The 16,348-nt window shown below is 33.4% G+C and overlaps 1 protein-coding gene across 22 annotated transcripts in view; it reads right to left on the bottom strand.

Annotated features, from left to right (window-relative positions):
* The window catches only part of NKTR (natural killer cell triggering receptor), a 52,066-nt gene that overhangs the window by 26,804 nt on the left and 8,914 nt on the right, over positions 1 to 16,348 (bottom strand). For 10 of the 22 annotated variants that reach the window (XR_011527035.1, XR_011527033.1, XR_011527036.1 and 7 more), the window contains exons 3-6: positions 6,682 to 6,756; positions 5,792 to 5,899; positions 5,229 to 5,273; positions 3,399 to 3,486 (exon numbers count right to left, since the gene is read on the bottom strand). Coding sequence is in view for 7 of the 22 variants with exons in the window: in XM_070575726.1 (XP_070431827.1) it covers positions 3,399 to 3,486; positions 5,229 to 5,273; positions 5,792 to 5,899; positions 6,682 to 6,756 (316 nt within the window). In the remaining 15 variants the exon portion in view is untranslated. Of the gene's footprint in view, positions 1 to 3,398; positions 3,604 to 4,371; positions 5,274 to 5,791; positions 5,900 to 6,681; positions 6,757 to 16,348 lie in introns of those variants that run through there. The other 12 variants (XR_011527039.1, XR_011527040.1, XR_011527041.1 and 9 more) reach the window with 5 other exon arrangements.

Consider the following 16,348-nt stretch of genomic DNA (forward strand, 5'->3'; position numbering starts at 1 on the left):
TAATGACTATTTCATGCAATAGCTTATGTTTTGAAGAATGTATGTAAATAGAATAAAATCTAGAGCCAGAATTTATAAACTGTTAATACTAACAGTCAAAGGAAAAGAAAAATGTTTCCCTGCATGTCATTTTATTTGTCAGCAAGGCCTGATGCTTCTAATACCTAACTAAAATAAATTCAGAGCAGAGTGGTCAATAAAATTATGTAGCTTACAGTGCACAGCATTCTCTTTTAAGCTATCAATTTCTTCTAGATTATGAACAAAATTTCTGTAACCTGGTCTTTATATGGGTTTTCTTCCTTATGTAGCATTATCTACAGAACAAAAAGGTTGGACTAGATGATCTCTAAACCCTTTTCTACTCTGAGACTTTATAATTCTATAGCTTTTATTGTTATTCCTTCCTAGTCTTTGGCTTTAAAAATAAATCAAATTAAAAAGGACAAACTAACTAAATATCAAGTTAACTTAGTTACTACTTTGGTCCTAGGTCTTTGAATTCCTTCGAAAATACCTCAACATGGACACACCATTATATCCTCAGTGATTCATATCAATAGTACCACATACATCATTTCTTTCATGTTTCCTGAACAGTACTATTCCAAAAAGAATCAGTTTTCTTCCATTTAGGCCCACAAAAGCAAAATCATATGACTAATACAGTAGTAGATATAAGCAGTTATTGGAAAAATTACAAATAGCTTTATAGAAGAAAATCTGATTTTCATCATACACATAATGGTTCTACCCAAAGAAAGCAATACATGCAAAATTATATTTAATAAAAATGATGTATGTCTCAGAAAGGGGAGGTTTTAAATGCATAAGTGATGAAGACAATAGTTATTGCACAAATCACAAGAATCCTTGAGGAACATTTTGCAAATACCCACACTAATAGCACCAAATTTACTTCCTAGGAATTACAAAGTAAAATATTTATAACATAAACTAAAAATACAATTTTACAAGGATATATGAAAAGTCCTTATTAAGCCTATAAAACTGGAACTACAAAGGCAGTTCTTGGCATTTTACCATTCACTCTTACAGCATACTTTCTTTTTCAGATTGCAGAACTGCTGCTCAAGGTGCCGTAAGAATAGCTGCGGTAAGAGGGTAAAATGCAGGAGCCACCGTTGGGAAGCCATCAGATAGCTCTGCAACCATCGACCCCAGTAACCTCAACTTTTACAGTGATTATCTACCATCATATACACAACTTGATAGAACATTATACTTTTTTTTTTTACTACTTCCAGCTCCAAAATATTCGGGCTTGCAAGACATAGATTTTCAAAGATTTTTCTTTTATGGGCCACCATCTGCATTTTACCTATCCTTTCCATAAAAGCAAGGAAATATTTTGTTTAGAAAGGTGAACATTAGTTTATCCTGCAACCCACGGATAACTGGTACTTCTAGCCAGCAAAAAAAGCACATACACAAAAACTTCTTTAAAAAAAAGAGACAAGGATTTGTGTGTGCAAAAATGCTCAATTACTTTCAAGACTGCTTTTAACTCCAAACTTATTTCCAGATGTAAATTTCAAACTAAACGAAGAAAACTTTCTTTCAATCACATGTTCACAGTGATTTTAGTGCCATCTACAGTGAGTTAATTAAGAAAACACATTTAAAAATTTTAATCCTAATTCACTGATGTTAAAATTTTCTTTTGGCACTTCTTGTCAAAAATAGTAGTCCAACGTAAAATTAAGCTATGTAGGAAACAGCAATAACCTTAATTTTTTTTGATAGTAAACATTCCTGGAAAAGACTTAAGCAAGTACTAAATAACATACAAACAAGATACTCTTTAAATTTTTTGAAGGGAGAATCTCATACATTAGATTGTAATTAATATACGTAGGTGCACTGGTTTTAACTCTAACATTTTATAAACAAGATAATCAGGTACAATGGGAAGAAGCTGCTGCTACCTGATAAATCAAACTTTAAATGTACTGACATAAAAAAGGAAATCTAAAAGAAACTTTAGAGCCCTCAAATGATAGCTTCTTGACCAAGGAATCATTAGTTTATCATGTTCACAGTTCAGATAAGCTTAAAAATGGAAATGGAAAACCTCAATCAAAAAGTAAACAGCTTCTATATTAAATTACTATAAAAGAAGATTTTCAAAATATTTCCCAGTACTTTTTTTTGGCCTTTTAGAAAGTTAAGAACAGAAAAATACTCTAGTAAAGAAGTGGAGTAACTAATACTCTACGGAATCAAAACAAGATATAGGAACAACTGTTTTTAGGTCTTCTTTTTTTTCCTGCACAACTCCAAGCATTATCATCATCTAGCAGCTTTCCATTTTTAGGACATTCTTAGGAACAGAATGTCCCTTATCTGAACTTTATCAGATCATGTTGGAAATCTATTTTTTCAGAAAAACTTAAAATGTGAGATTTATTGTATATGAATAATTTACTCCTTTAAAGACAGGGAAGCGCCATTCATACTCATCCATTCAGAAAGATGACTGACTTTTTCTGGTAAACCACGAATAAAATATTTCTCCAACATACATAGCACAACTATGGAGATTTACTTCCAGTCAAAAGCATTAAACTTCATGCTAATTATCTTTCATATTTCATATAATAGGATTATAATAAAAATAGGTTTTGAAGTAACTTTAGATAAGAATATAACTAAAAGTATGCCAAAGCTCTTAGAGATGAGAAATAAGTATGGTATTGGTTGTGCATGCATGTACATTGTGAAGGAGTATGTTTTTTAAAAAGCAAATTAGCATTCTGAAGTTTCCTCAGTGATAATCTCATAAATTTTGGTTGAAATGACAGCAATATTGGGTTAACTCAATTATGCATAGAGACCTCACAAGGTTTGAGTTATTTTCACAATGCTGCTCAGCAGCAAATCACTTATCTCTACACAATATCAGAAAACAATGGTCCCTCTCTCAAATTGGCTCAAAGAGAAACAGTAAAAGAAAAAGCAACCACACAATGGTTTACTCAAACGAACTGCTTTCCATGCCAAGGGTACATCTAGTCCTAGCCTATGAACAATTTTTAAATGTTCATCAATAGTTTATGTTTCAATCTAGCCTTGGTAAACTGAGCCCCCAAATTTGTTGAGTCAAAGCCAATTTCTTTTCTGAAAATGACAACATATTTTGAAAATAATGTACATCTTCAAGTTACATCTTTTAAGTACTATTCTTCAAATCCAGGATATATGTTGAATGCTGAGGTGGCTGTTAAGAGCTTACCAGTTACTATAACATTAGCAATTAATAATAAAACCCAAGTTGACAGAATTCCAGCATTAAACTTGGTTTAACTATACCATCTTTCTCATGAACAGCGCTTCTCTGTTTAAGAAAAGCTCATCTCTGAATTATGCCTACTCACATGAAAAACTGGGAACCATTGGTATGTTTCCCTCGATTTGCCATTGACAAAAGGAACGCTCTGTCATGTTTGAGAATAAAGTTTTCATCTGTTTGAAGAAAACACAAATTTGTCAGTCTCCAATTATAAGTCACTTTTAAAGTGTAATGTTCACAGTAATAAACAGAAAGCAAAGGATGAAATTCCTCTTCTGGTCAGTACAGATACTTGACTGAATATTTAGAAAAAAATTTTTAACTACTCAAGGAGCAAAAGCATAAAATGACCAAAAAATACTACTTAAAGCCTTGAAGAAAAGAACATATATTTAATACTTCATACAAACAGCCTTAGAACAGTCACTTTTAGTAGTAACATACTTCGGCTAAATTGTATTTAAATTATTAGCTTTCAGGGAAAACACGTAAAGAAATTTTAGAGAAATCTCTATAGTAAAGCTCATTTCCTTCAAATTTCCTATTATCCTGCCTAAAGCACTATACATGGAGAAGTTTAATAATCCTCTCATTTTATATACGGTAAATTTATTACTCAACAGAATTAAAGCTAGGCTATGAGAGCAAAATCCAAAATATTACATAAATTAAGTTAAGGACATGCCTAAATTAAATTAAGTATGTGGATTCCTTCTAATCAATAGGATCGAAAATTATCTAAGAAAGAAAGTCCTGTAGAAACAAAAACTTAAATGGCACAATACAATTTTAAGATACACAAGTATCAGCCACAGGGAACAACCACATTAAAGTGGCCTACAGCATAAGTTTCCAATTGCTACATGATAACAGAACCAGCTAAAGAGCTGTTTCCTTCTAGTTCAATGAAAAAACTCTGTCATAAAGATCACTTAGAGATGCTTTTAATTCCAGCAGAAATATACTGAAAACTAATTTCAATTTCCTTTTAACATTCATACAAACAAACCTTTCTTTAGAACAAACAAAAACATAGAAAACTTTAAAAAAATGATTACCTTGGGAACAGGCTTCTGAAAAAGAGTAGTAATCCATTTTCCCCCAAAAGAAATATAAAAGACTATTATAACACTGAAGCTATCATAGCATTAAAACCTAGTAATATTGGTTCCCATTATAAATCTCTGCAACTGACTTTTCTAAGGCTTTTTGGGGCAAGTGCAATAGTTAGATTATACAAATGTTACTACTGTAGGAATAAAACACAATCATATAGTTCTAGTATACAAAAGAAAACATACAAACCTTTGAGAAAATACCAACTTTTTCTACGAAAGAAATCGCTTGGTTTAGGAAAAAAAAAAAAACAGCTAGATTCTTTTCCCTGATGTGGAACTAACAACCCATTGGGAAAAGAAAAAAGATACAGATTCATATATGAAATAGTATACAGAATTTTCCAAGTCTTCAAGAAAATTAAGAAATCCAGCCACAACCTGACCCAGACTGTCCATAAATTTATTAGGAAGGGTGCAAGGGAACAGAATTGGAGTTTGTGTTACTGAGCTTCGTTCTCTTACCTTTTCATTTTGCAAAAGACCACATTCTCTATAAACAAAAGAATATGTTGACAGTTTTAGGCAGGAAGATAGGAGTTTTCATGTATATAGTTGCCTAACCTCCATGCTGAAAGTCATGTTTAACCATAAAGTTAGCCTTAATTAATCTTGTCAATTAAAAGTTATTTCTTACAATATAATTTATCCCCAAGTTCATGCAAATAAAGTATTTTCATGCAGCATTAGTTTCATGCAAAAAGTGAACTATAAGTAAACCTCTTCTCATTAAAAGTACATGATCAGACCTGCTTTAATATCAGAACTGAAACAAAAGACTATAAAATATTAAGTCTTACCTTTAAAATATCCACCATAAATTGATTCTCCACCTTTTCCATTACCTGCAAATAATGAGCTACATGAAATTATAATGACAATGAAAAATATACTAATATATATAAATTACTTTTTATGGTTTCAATTTGCTAACATGTTTTAATTGCTGCAGATAATCAAAATTCTAAGAATTCTCAACCTTGTCTTTAAACTACAAGTCCAATCTTATTACAATAAATACTATTAAAAAAGTTATCTCCATAACCCGTTTATTTCAAACAGTAATCACACCAACAAAATTCTAGAAGAATAGAAAAAATTGGATAGTTTGGCATTCATTGTAAGGAAATTGAGCAAGTAATTATAATATTACTAAAACTGCACAAAAACAAAATAAAATGCCTTAGTATTTTGCTTTTCATACATTCTTGGTCTACAATATTCACTCATCCAAGAACTATTCACTGATCTCCTAATATTTACATCATACTATAAGTGACAAAGTATTTACAATTAAAAGTAATAATAAGATACTTTAGAAACTGATAGATGGAGTTACTAGGAGCACAACTTTTAGCTCTACCTTCACTGAAGTCCCCACCCTGAATCATAAAGTTTTTAACCACACGATGGAATGTAGAACCTTTATAACATAACTTCTTCCCAGTTGTTTTCCCAAGGCCTTTCTCCCCTAGAAAAAAAAAGAAATGAAGTTTAGCTACAAACATATCCTTCCAAGGAAAGTATTATTCAATTAGTCCTTTGTCAATCCCTCCTGTGTGCTGGGAACCGTAAGAGATACAAGAAATAGATAGTGTGGCAATTTAACACACAGACAAACCAAAATAAACACCACAAAGTAGCATATAAATGTTAAATTGTATGGTACAGACTTTACACACTACCAGAGAAAAGAAAGATTAGAAATGGTTATTACTCCAGTAAGAGAATGTAATCAAGGAGTTGGTGCAAAGACTGGATATGTATGTACATGTATCCAAGTAAGGATTTTAAAAATTCAACTTGCTATTCCTATTTTGAAAGTAACATTGTAGATGTTTTTCCTCCCCGTTTTTTCTACTTTTGAAAAATGTAAATCCAATTATATATAACAAAGAACAACTTCATTATGTTTTGCCCTGCTATTTTCTAACCCTAAATTTCCTGTGAAAGCTGGAATACTAAATCTGGTACAAAGTACTGAAATTTGTAAAATTATACCAAAACAAACCAATTTTGAATATGCTATTATTTTATAAACTACAATGTACAGAAGAGATTTCACTACATATAGTCATACTTTCTTTTTCATTTTTGAGATCATTTCTCTCTCCTCTCTTCCTCTTAAGAAATGCTTCCCTGATTTCATATCAGCCCATTACTTTTTAAGGAAAATACCTAGTCTGTTAAGCAAAGTAAAACTATAAGTTATGACATGACTTCTCATTAGAAATAATTTAATAATTCATTTACCTGAGCATAGGCAAAGGAAGTTTTTGCATGTTTTTGGACATATGTCTGAGAAGAGCTGAAACATAATACGACCAACTGAAATAAAACACATGAAAAAAAGGTAAGCAAGTTAATTAAATATACCACATCTTATATGGGAAGGAATAAAATAAACAGAATTAACAAACTGAAAGGTCTATTTTTGTAATTCATTTTAATTTTTTAAAAGATTTAACAGGAAAGAATTTAACTGGGCAATGCCAACTAACTACTCTATTTGTTAGTGTTAGAATTCAGATGCAGCCAAAGTGGTTTCAGCCCTAAAACTGTAGGATTTTAAGTGTCTTTTAAAGGGGCCATATGTTATTAGACCCCTTTTAGTACAGACCCCTACCTGAACTATTAATCTTCTTTAAAAATACTCTTGATAATAGTTGCCTAATCTATGCTTGAACCTCTCCAGTGATGAGAGCACGTCATATCATAAAACAGTCATTCTGGCCAGTACTGTTAGAAGAAAGTTCTTTTATCTTCTGTATTCAGCTTTCTACCTTTATGCAAGAACCGTTTACAGCCAACTTCCTGAACTGCCACCTACAACTAAAACTCACATTCTATTCCCTGAGAGAGCAGAAAGAGACAGGTTATGGTTCCTGAAAACCACCACCACCTATATAACAAACAGGAAAGGAGAAGCAGCAATGCAAATTTGATTTAACTATGCCATAGAGAAGTCCTTCACAAATTTTTTGGTCTCAGGACTCCAATAAACTCTTAAAAATTACTCACCTTTAAAAATGTGGGTTATATCTACTTCTATATATCATATTATAAACTAAAACAAATTTTTAAAACAAGAATACACAAGCACACGTTCCATCAGCTGTCAGAGCAGTGACATCATTACATATCATGTAATCTCTGGAAAACTCGACTTGCAAATGAGAGTGCAAAAGACAACTCATATTATAAAAATAGTTTTGACTTTGCAGACCTCCTGAAAGGGGCTCTATGAAATAAGAAATAGGATTCTGATTTATAATTACTTTCCTGAGCCCCTTTCCCCTTATTCTACAAAATCTCTTCCGTTATGAACATTTTTATTTACTCAAAGGGCCTTGGAGAATAAATCACAATTAACTGTGGACCAAGAGTAACTGATTTTCAGTACAGACACAAAATGACTTGATTTACTCTGTATCACTAAGATTTTAATTTACTCCTGGCCATATCAGTTCCTTTGAGGACAAAACAAAGCTACTGCATAATAGACACCCTTAAAGGATAAAAAGTGGGATAATGGCATCATATAAGAAGATTTTCTTGTGTCAACACTCTGCCTATAGCTTTAATGGAGCCAAATTTTAAAACAATTTCAAAACCTTCTTGCTGATTTTGATATCTAAGGGAATGAAGAAAAAGATAAGGAAAGAAGGCAAAAAGGAAAATAGCAACGTATCTAAAGTCATTTCAGAATTTTTAAAAATCATTATTATCAGTAATATTAAATACCACTCTTTGTATTTACACGGAAATATTTTGCTAGTATGATCAAAGTATTTTCATCGGTTCTTATAAATCCCTGGGAAATGGCTGGTTAGGTGGGTATCAAGTTCAAAATCATCTAGCTTTGTAGACTAGAACATATTTACTTTGGAATCCCTGTAAGATGGTTACTTTTCAGGATAAAAGATACAATCAAAGCAGTCAAAACTCAGACTTTTCTTTTAGGACTATAGTAACTTCAACATCAAGCATTTTTTCAAAACCTTTAATGCCTCCAAATGAAAACTGGTGTAAGTTTCCAATGTTTTTAGTTTCTCCTTTACAGATAATTAGGAGTTATGAACCCTCTAGTGGTACAACACATTTGAACACAGTCAAATATGATTACTACATTTCTGGGTCTAATATTCAGAGAGGGATAGCTAACCACAATTATTTTTTTTAAAAATGCTCACATCTAGTATCTTATCCTCTAACTTGATGAAGAAAAAAATTTCTATTGATCTCTCAATCTTTTTTAAAATTTTTTTAAAATTTAATTTTTTTTTTTCCTTTTTCTCCCAAAGCTCCCCAGTACATAGTTGCATATTTTTAGTTGTGGGTTTTTCTAGTTGTGGCATGTGGGATGCCGCCCCAGCATGGCTTGACGAGTGGTGCCGTGTCCGCGCCCAGGATTTGAGCCAGTGAAACCCTGGGCCGCTGAAGTGGAGCACATGAACTTGACCACTCGGCCATGGGGCCGGCCCCTGAGACTGCTTTCTTAATTTAAAATGTCTGTATATGTGCAATTTGAAGAGATTAAAAACAAAAAGCAAAGTCAAAGTTTTCTATCCGAATAAACAAAATGACTATGATTTCCTACAAAGAGGTATACTGGTATTAAATCCCACCAGATTGAATCGAGAATACTTAAACTGAACACTATGCAGACCAGTAAATATTAACTTGAACTAATAAAGCTCATAAGAAGACAAATAATAGGTTTTCATAAATGTCTTTCAATTGAATTGCATTATTTTATAGAAAAGATACTTTTTAAGAAAAATTTAAAAAATAGTCTGAAGATACAGTCTTCAAAGAAAAAAATAAGTCAGTGTGGTTCAGTAGTCCGGTTATTTTCAGTGATGGCACGCATAAACTATGATTATAAAATCTATTGAAAAGAAAAATGTAAACTACAGTTACATAAGGAAAAGACTGGGAGTGACTTTGCAGAAAAGAAGATCCTCTGGCTCCGAAACTGATGAAAAAAATGAGTGTGACAGTAATACCATTTCCCAATACTAAATGCCTGAGGTTTACTGTCTCCTGTAATGAGTTAACAAACTCTGCTGATCTCTCTTTGAAAACTAATGCTGCTCCTGAATGAATGAATAAGATCTCAGAAATATTTGTTACTCAACACTACTTATATTTTAGTGGGATTTAGTAATCTCTCAGAGTCAGTCATTACCATCAGTAATATTATCTTTTATATATGCTAAGATTTATTCCAAGGAATTACTGCTATTCCAATAAATACACTGTTCTATAATGGTAAGACTAAAATCTGAAACTGGTTCGTATAAGCATTAGTATGATGCTCTTAGGGTAAAAAATACATGGCTAAGGACAAAAATGACAGAGCAAGAATGGCTTCTGAACTTAACTCCAGTATACCAACATGCAGATCCTTAAAAATAACTAAGACAGGGGATTGATACTGAGATTAATCAGGTAATATCAACACATTTTAAATGTTAGCTACAGACAGGAAAAGCCAAGACATGCCCATGTCATGTTGTAATCCCAATTGGCCACTAGGTGGCAGGAATAAAATCAGCAAGTACATTGAATCTGGATAAAATTGAACATCACCTTTCAGTAATACTATTGTTCCTTGTTCTCAGAGACAGCTGTGCTGGAATTGCAGGTGCAGTGGTAAAAAAGGAAACATATATCATGGACATAAAAGATATGGTAGTTGGAAAAGTGAGCACTGGTTGAAAAAATATTGTGGGAGACACAGTACAGAAGGCAAAGAAAATCTCATTTACAATTACAAGAAAGGGATGAAGAAAAGAGCAAAGATAGAAAGAGATTACACTGGGTAGACAGAGAGCAAAATCTAGGAGAAAATTAAGGGACGGGTGCAGCATTTCAACAAAATCAGGCCATTTACTCAAACATTATTTACTGAGATCTTCCTCATGCGTCAGGTTGTCCAACAGTATGTAAGATACAGTGCCATTTTGGGGAGCTCATATCTTAGCTGGGAAGGACAGATACAAATTGCTACATAATGTGATAAACCATCAGTGGTATGAACCAAGCGCACTTATATCCACCCGTAGGCCTGACTGATGGAAGGGCAGACGGATATGGACTGTGTCTGATTTACTCACCACTCTATCCTCATTCATTTGTACAGTACCTGGTACAGGAAAAGTGCTCAATATTTGAATAACAACAATAAAAACACTTGAAACAGAATTATTCCAAGATAGTGATTAATGAAATACAAATGAAGGAATATCTAAATATAGATATCAGAAGTATTCATTACATACCAGGAAAAGTTATTACAAGTGGAAAAACATCAAGACATAGCCTAATAAAAGCTATTTATTTTCAGACATATAAAGGAAAAGAATCCTTCTATCATCCAGGTAGTAGAATAATGTCACCCACAAAGAAAAAGAAATTAGGCTGGCTTCAGACACCTCACATTAGAAACTGGAGATAACACAACACTGTCTACCATCTTAAAGGGACTAATATGCTGTGAACAAAAAACTCTAAACCTAGCAAAGGAAATATAATAATTAGACTTTATCTTGAAAACTCTATTTGAAATATGACCCTAAGATATGACTCAAAGGATTAATGAGAAAAAGCTAGTAAGAAAAGAGTGGCACCAGGGCAGGCCTGGTGGCACAGCAGTCAAGTTTGCACACACTGCTTCGGCAGCATGGGGTTCGCTGGTTCGGATCCTGGGCGCAGACCTACACACCACTTATCAAGCCATGCTGTGGCAGGCATCCCACATATAAAGTAGAGGAAGATGGGCACAGACGTTAGCTCAGGGCCAATCTTTCTCAGCAAAAAGAGGAAGAGTGGCAATGGATATTAGCTCAGGGTTAATCTTCCTCAAAAAAAGAGAGAAAAGAGTGGCATTGAGCACTGAATCCATTACAACACAGAATTAAATCTAAATAACTGTGGTAATTATGGTTATAAAATAAAATATAAATGTTATAGTTATTGGGAAACAAAATAGATAATGGTGAATTCTTTTTGCTATTTTTAGATACTTTCTAAAAATCTTCTTTTTCTTTTTAATAGGTAATGTTTTCATGATTAAAAAACCAAACACTGGAAAAAACTAAAGAATGAGAAGTCTCGTTGCCACCTCTGTCAACAGGTAATTACTTTCATTAATTTCATGTGTATTTTCCACTTTCTTTTTGTACACATAAGCAAATATCGATATATTCTTCTTTTTTTGAGGCGGTAGCATGGCTGCTAAGAGAGTAGATCTCCAAAGTTCTCATCACAAGAAAAAAAATTTGTAACTGTATGGTGATGGATGTTAATAAGACTTATTGTGGTGACCATTTCACAACATATATATATCAAACCATTATCCTATACACCTGAAACTAATATGTCAATTATATCTCAATTTTAAAATAAAATAAAATGAGCAATTCCTTGGTTAAATAAAAAGGGTAGCATATTATGCACATGATGCTTTATTAACTTAATAAATATATTATCAAGAGCTTTTCATTTCCACAGTGTAAAACTAATTTAAACTGGAGGGAGGCCGTAGGGAATCACAGTACATACTGTATTAATAAAAACCAACAAGAGGGGGTTGACTTAGTGATAGAAAGTACATTTTCTCATATTTCATAGTAGGATTCAACAGGTAGACTTTGCTGACGTAGATAAAAGAGGAAATACGGATTTAGGCATACTTAAATATGTAATCACCAGTAGAAGTAAAAATATATTAAACGTCTTTCAAATTACCGGTAGAACAACCCACAGTAAAATATAAAACCAAAGAAAGGAAATAGCAAAAACACATAAATACGATATAGGATAAGGTAAGAGAAGACCAAAACAGCTGTATAATTCTTCAGGTACATAAAGTTTTTTTCACGATATGTCAATCAACACCCAGATAAAAGTGTTCTGCAGACAGTACAAGCAAAAACTCAAAAGAGAATTTATTTATCGGCTCATGTAGTTAGTTGACAAGGATACTGGGGTGTAGATGAGAGAATCAAAGAGCTGTAGGAACCAGGATGTCAGGGAATGAGGCCAGATCTTAAGGCTGCCAGGTCTCACAAGGCAAAAAAGTGCTGAATACTTCTTTGTCCCTATCAATGTAGACAGCCCTCAATATTTTCATTAATGAATAACACAAATTAATCACTCAACTCAGGAAGATAAAAAAGCAATAAACAAACCTAAGGAAAATACAAAAAAGGTTTTAATAAAAGTAAAAGCAGAAATCAATAAGTAAGAAACCAAAAAGATGTTAGACTTGATAAATAAATCCCAAAGCTAGCTCTTCTGGGGGAAAAATAAAAGAGGAATACCAAAGTTTAGGAAAAGGAATTATAAGTATGGACTACAACTCCATGCTGATACAGACTGAAAAACAAACTCAAGAAAGAAACGAAAATGTTAAGTAACTATCCAAAAGAATGGTGTTAAATAACTCTTCAGATATGGGTAAATTACTTCTAATGTTTGAGTAACATTAAAGTATAATTATCATCTCAACTGTTTCAGGGCACAGCAACAGATGAAAAGCTTAACAAATTTTATGAAGCAAATTAAATTGAAACCAAAGCCTGAGAAAGAGTTCAGTAAGTCCATCAAAGTAAGGAACAAGTCAAAAGTGCTTGTTAGTATTGCTATTGTTTAATGCTGTCCTGGAAACTGTAGCCCATGCAGTACACAGAAGAACCCTATGAGAAGTATGTGTATCAATAAAAAGAACAAATTTATCATTATTTGAAAGACATAACTGTACACCTAGAAACGGAGACAGTGAAACTGTTGATATTTATCTTACCATCAACAAGAACCAGTAGAAAAAGTAACAGAATAAAACTCACATTCTCAACAACAAAAACATTTTAGCTACTTAGCCCCAAGAGTGCAGGACCTATAAAAAAAAACTACAACTCTGAAAGGCATAAAGGTAACCTGAATAAAAGGGGAGACATACCTTGTTCTTAAACAGGAAGTCTCAAAATTGCAAATGTGTCAAATTTTCCCTAAAGTAACCTATATTCATTTAAATGCTACCCCCTAAAAGTACTAAAAGTACTAGAAGAACATGACAAAATGATCCTGAAGGTTTATCTGAATGAACACGCAATTCCCTCCACCCCATGAACTTACTTTGAAATTTTTAAATCTATAGAGATGTTTTGCCATATTAACTTTATCCTTCCCTCTCTACACACACAATTTTTTTCTGGAACAAAGAGAAAGTCAAAGACACTGTGACGCTTCACCCTAATTATTTCAGTATGAACTATTAAAGAACAAGGATATTCCTCTACTTAACCCCAATACCATTGTCACACCCAAGAAATGTTAATAGTGATGAATAATATAGCCTAATACATAGTCCATACTCAAATTTACCCTACTGTCTCGACAATGCCCTTTAAATCTATTTTTTAAATCCAGGAATCTAATCAAGGATTATAAATTACTTTGGCTGTCAGGCCTTGGTCTCTTTCAATCTAAAACAGTCCCCATCTCTATCCCTTTTTTTGGTATCCCATATCAGTTTGACCCATTACTGGTGATGCTAAAGTATTAGCCAACTTTCTCAATTGTAAAATTACTTTCCCCCCTTGAGAATTAATAATCTGTGGGATGATACTTTGAAACTATGTGCACATCACGTTATTCAGCTTTATGTTATTAGCAACCAACACTATCATATATTCTAACTAATATAGATACTTTTATATGATGGTAAGCTATAGACACTAACAGTGATTATATAAAGCTTAACTTACTGAAATGGAAAAAGGTTCAGAACATGCTGTTTAAGAGAAAAAGGCAAGCCACAAAAAAGGATGTAGCACATGATATTTTTAAAAAATGTGTATATTCTTGTACATAAAATTCAGGTAAGATGTTCAGAAAAGGTTAGTTATGATTATCTCTGCATGACAAGATTTTAAAGCAGGTTTACTTTTTAAAAAATTTGAGTGGAATTTTTAAAATGAGCATGTACTATTTTTACTAACAGAAAAAACAACGAAGCCCTTTTCAGCTTAAAATGAGCCAAAGAGATGCAGCAAGAGTTCAGGTCACACAGCTTAGAACTTGCAAATTAACTTTACTGATTGTGATATTCCTTTCTTTCTCTAAATGCGTCATTCATAATCAGTGGCAGTCTCCATCTTAAATCTTACATGTGTAAAAAATCTTTAAATTGGTGGTCTGGAATTTGGAAAGCATTTTCTAACAGAAACAATGTTATAAATCGTGATCAACTTCTGAGGACAGCCAAAAAAGCCTGCCTGATCCACAATACCGATGTAATTAAGCAAATAACTAATAGTATTAGCCTAAATTCTAGGAAGGGAGGAAAAAGTAATAGAGGAGTTTTTCATTCCCTTCTGTACACAACGATAGTGGAAGACACATTTGAAAAATAAGTTTTTGGTTTTTTGTTTAAGAATTCTCTACTGCTATTATCTATCCGCTTACCTATCTTAGGTGCTCTACTCTCTGGCCATCAAGTATCCTAATGCTGCCCTACTCAGCACTCCCCTCAAACCTGACCTACTTACTCTCCAAGGAACTTTACAATACTAAACCGTAGGATTTGCACAGCAGCCATCGTATAATGCATAAGAGAGAAATCCTAGGCTAGAGCTCTGGCTTTGACAATTACTAGCTATGTGACCTTGGACTAATCAATTACCCGCCCTGAGCCTTCTCGTCTATTAAATAGGTTTAAATCTGACATCACAATGTTATATGGACTAAGACACCTTGCCAACATATGGTGTTATTATCATAGCCAAGATTATTACTCTGGTTTCAAGTACACTCAGCTATTAATAATGGAACTTATCAAAGGCAACCTATGTAGAAATGAGCAGAGCCAGAACCAGAGCCCACTCTTCAAGTCCTCATTCAGTGCTTTTTCCAATATACTTGCTGCCTTCCCAGGTTCTAATGTTACTGACTTTCCCTTGCCCCAAACACAACTCCCAGGTGGCTCTCTCATCAAGCAATTAAGAAAGCCATCTTGCTGCATGAGTTTAGGTCATGTATGAAAATGAACTTTCCCAAAGGTGAGAGCATTCCTAAAAAAAGGACACTTATTAGCCCAAATTAATCTTATCAACTTCACATTAGTATGTAACAGTGAAGTAGAAACTTTCAGGCTCTCTGGGAAACATGATTATTTGGGGGCAGAAGCTTGCTACCCTATAGCTACTCCTGCCTTTTACCATCTCCTCCTTCTCCTGGCATCAGATTTCTAAAAAAGCACCAAGTTTTTCCGGCAGTGACTACAGCCATGCAAGACAAGGGAGGCAGAGACAGAGCAGGGGTAGCTGTTCATACTACACCTGGTTTGTCTGTTTGGACCATTTCCAAACTGCTAGTATCACTGCAGTTCTGTGATAAAAATGGCAGTCTTTACATTAACTACAGTACTTACGAAGATCCCTTCCTGTAGCTTAATTTAGGGACAAAACTCTTGCCTTTTTCCCTTTATATTGAGTACCCAACCTAAGTACAGAGAATCTACTCTTTTTACCCCTCTACTTACACATTACCTAATTAGAAAACAGGCTTCAGTGGTTTGCTCAAGTGTAAAGATGAGAAGCAGGAATTCAGTACTTCACTATATGGTAACCTACTTAAGACAGTCTCTTGGAACACAATGTGACTAAAATCAGGGACTACCTGTAGGAAGGCCTACACAGTAAGGAATTCAAAACTAGGGGTTTTGAATGTAATTTTTGAGATAATCTTGAAAGCATTCCTCAGTTTTAGATAACTTTGCCAATCACCCAAGTCTGGCCCTTTCCACCCTGAGCCTTTTCTCCCTATCTAAAGAAATCTTTTTAGTTCCTATCTGCTTTTATTCCTAGTAAGATAAGTGTTTGATAAACCTGTGACCACCTGTGTAAGTGCT

This window comes from Equus przewalskii, chromosome 15 (assembly GCF_037783145.1).
Source record: "Equus przewalskii isolate Varuska chromosome 15, EquPr2, whole genome shotgun sequence".
Classification (NCBI taxonomy): domain Eukaryota; kingdom Metazoa; phylum Chordata; class Mammalia; order Perissodactyla; family Equidae; genus Equus; species Equus przewalskii.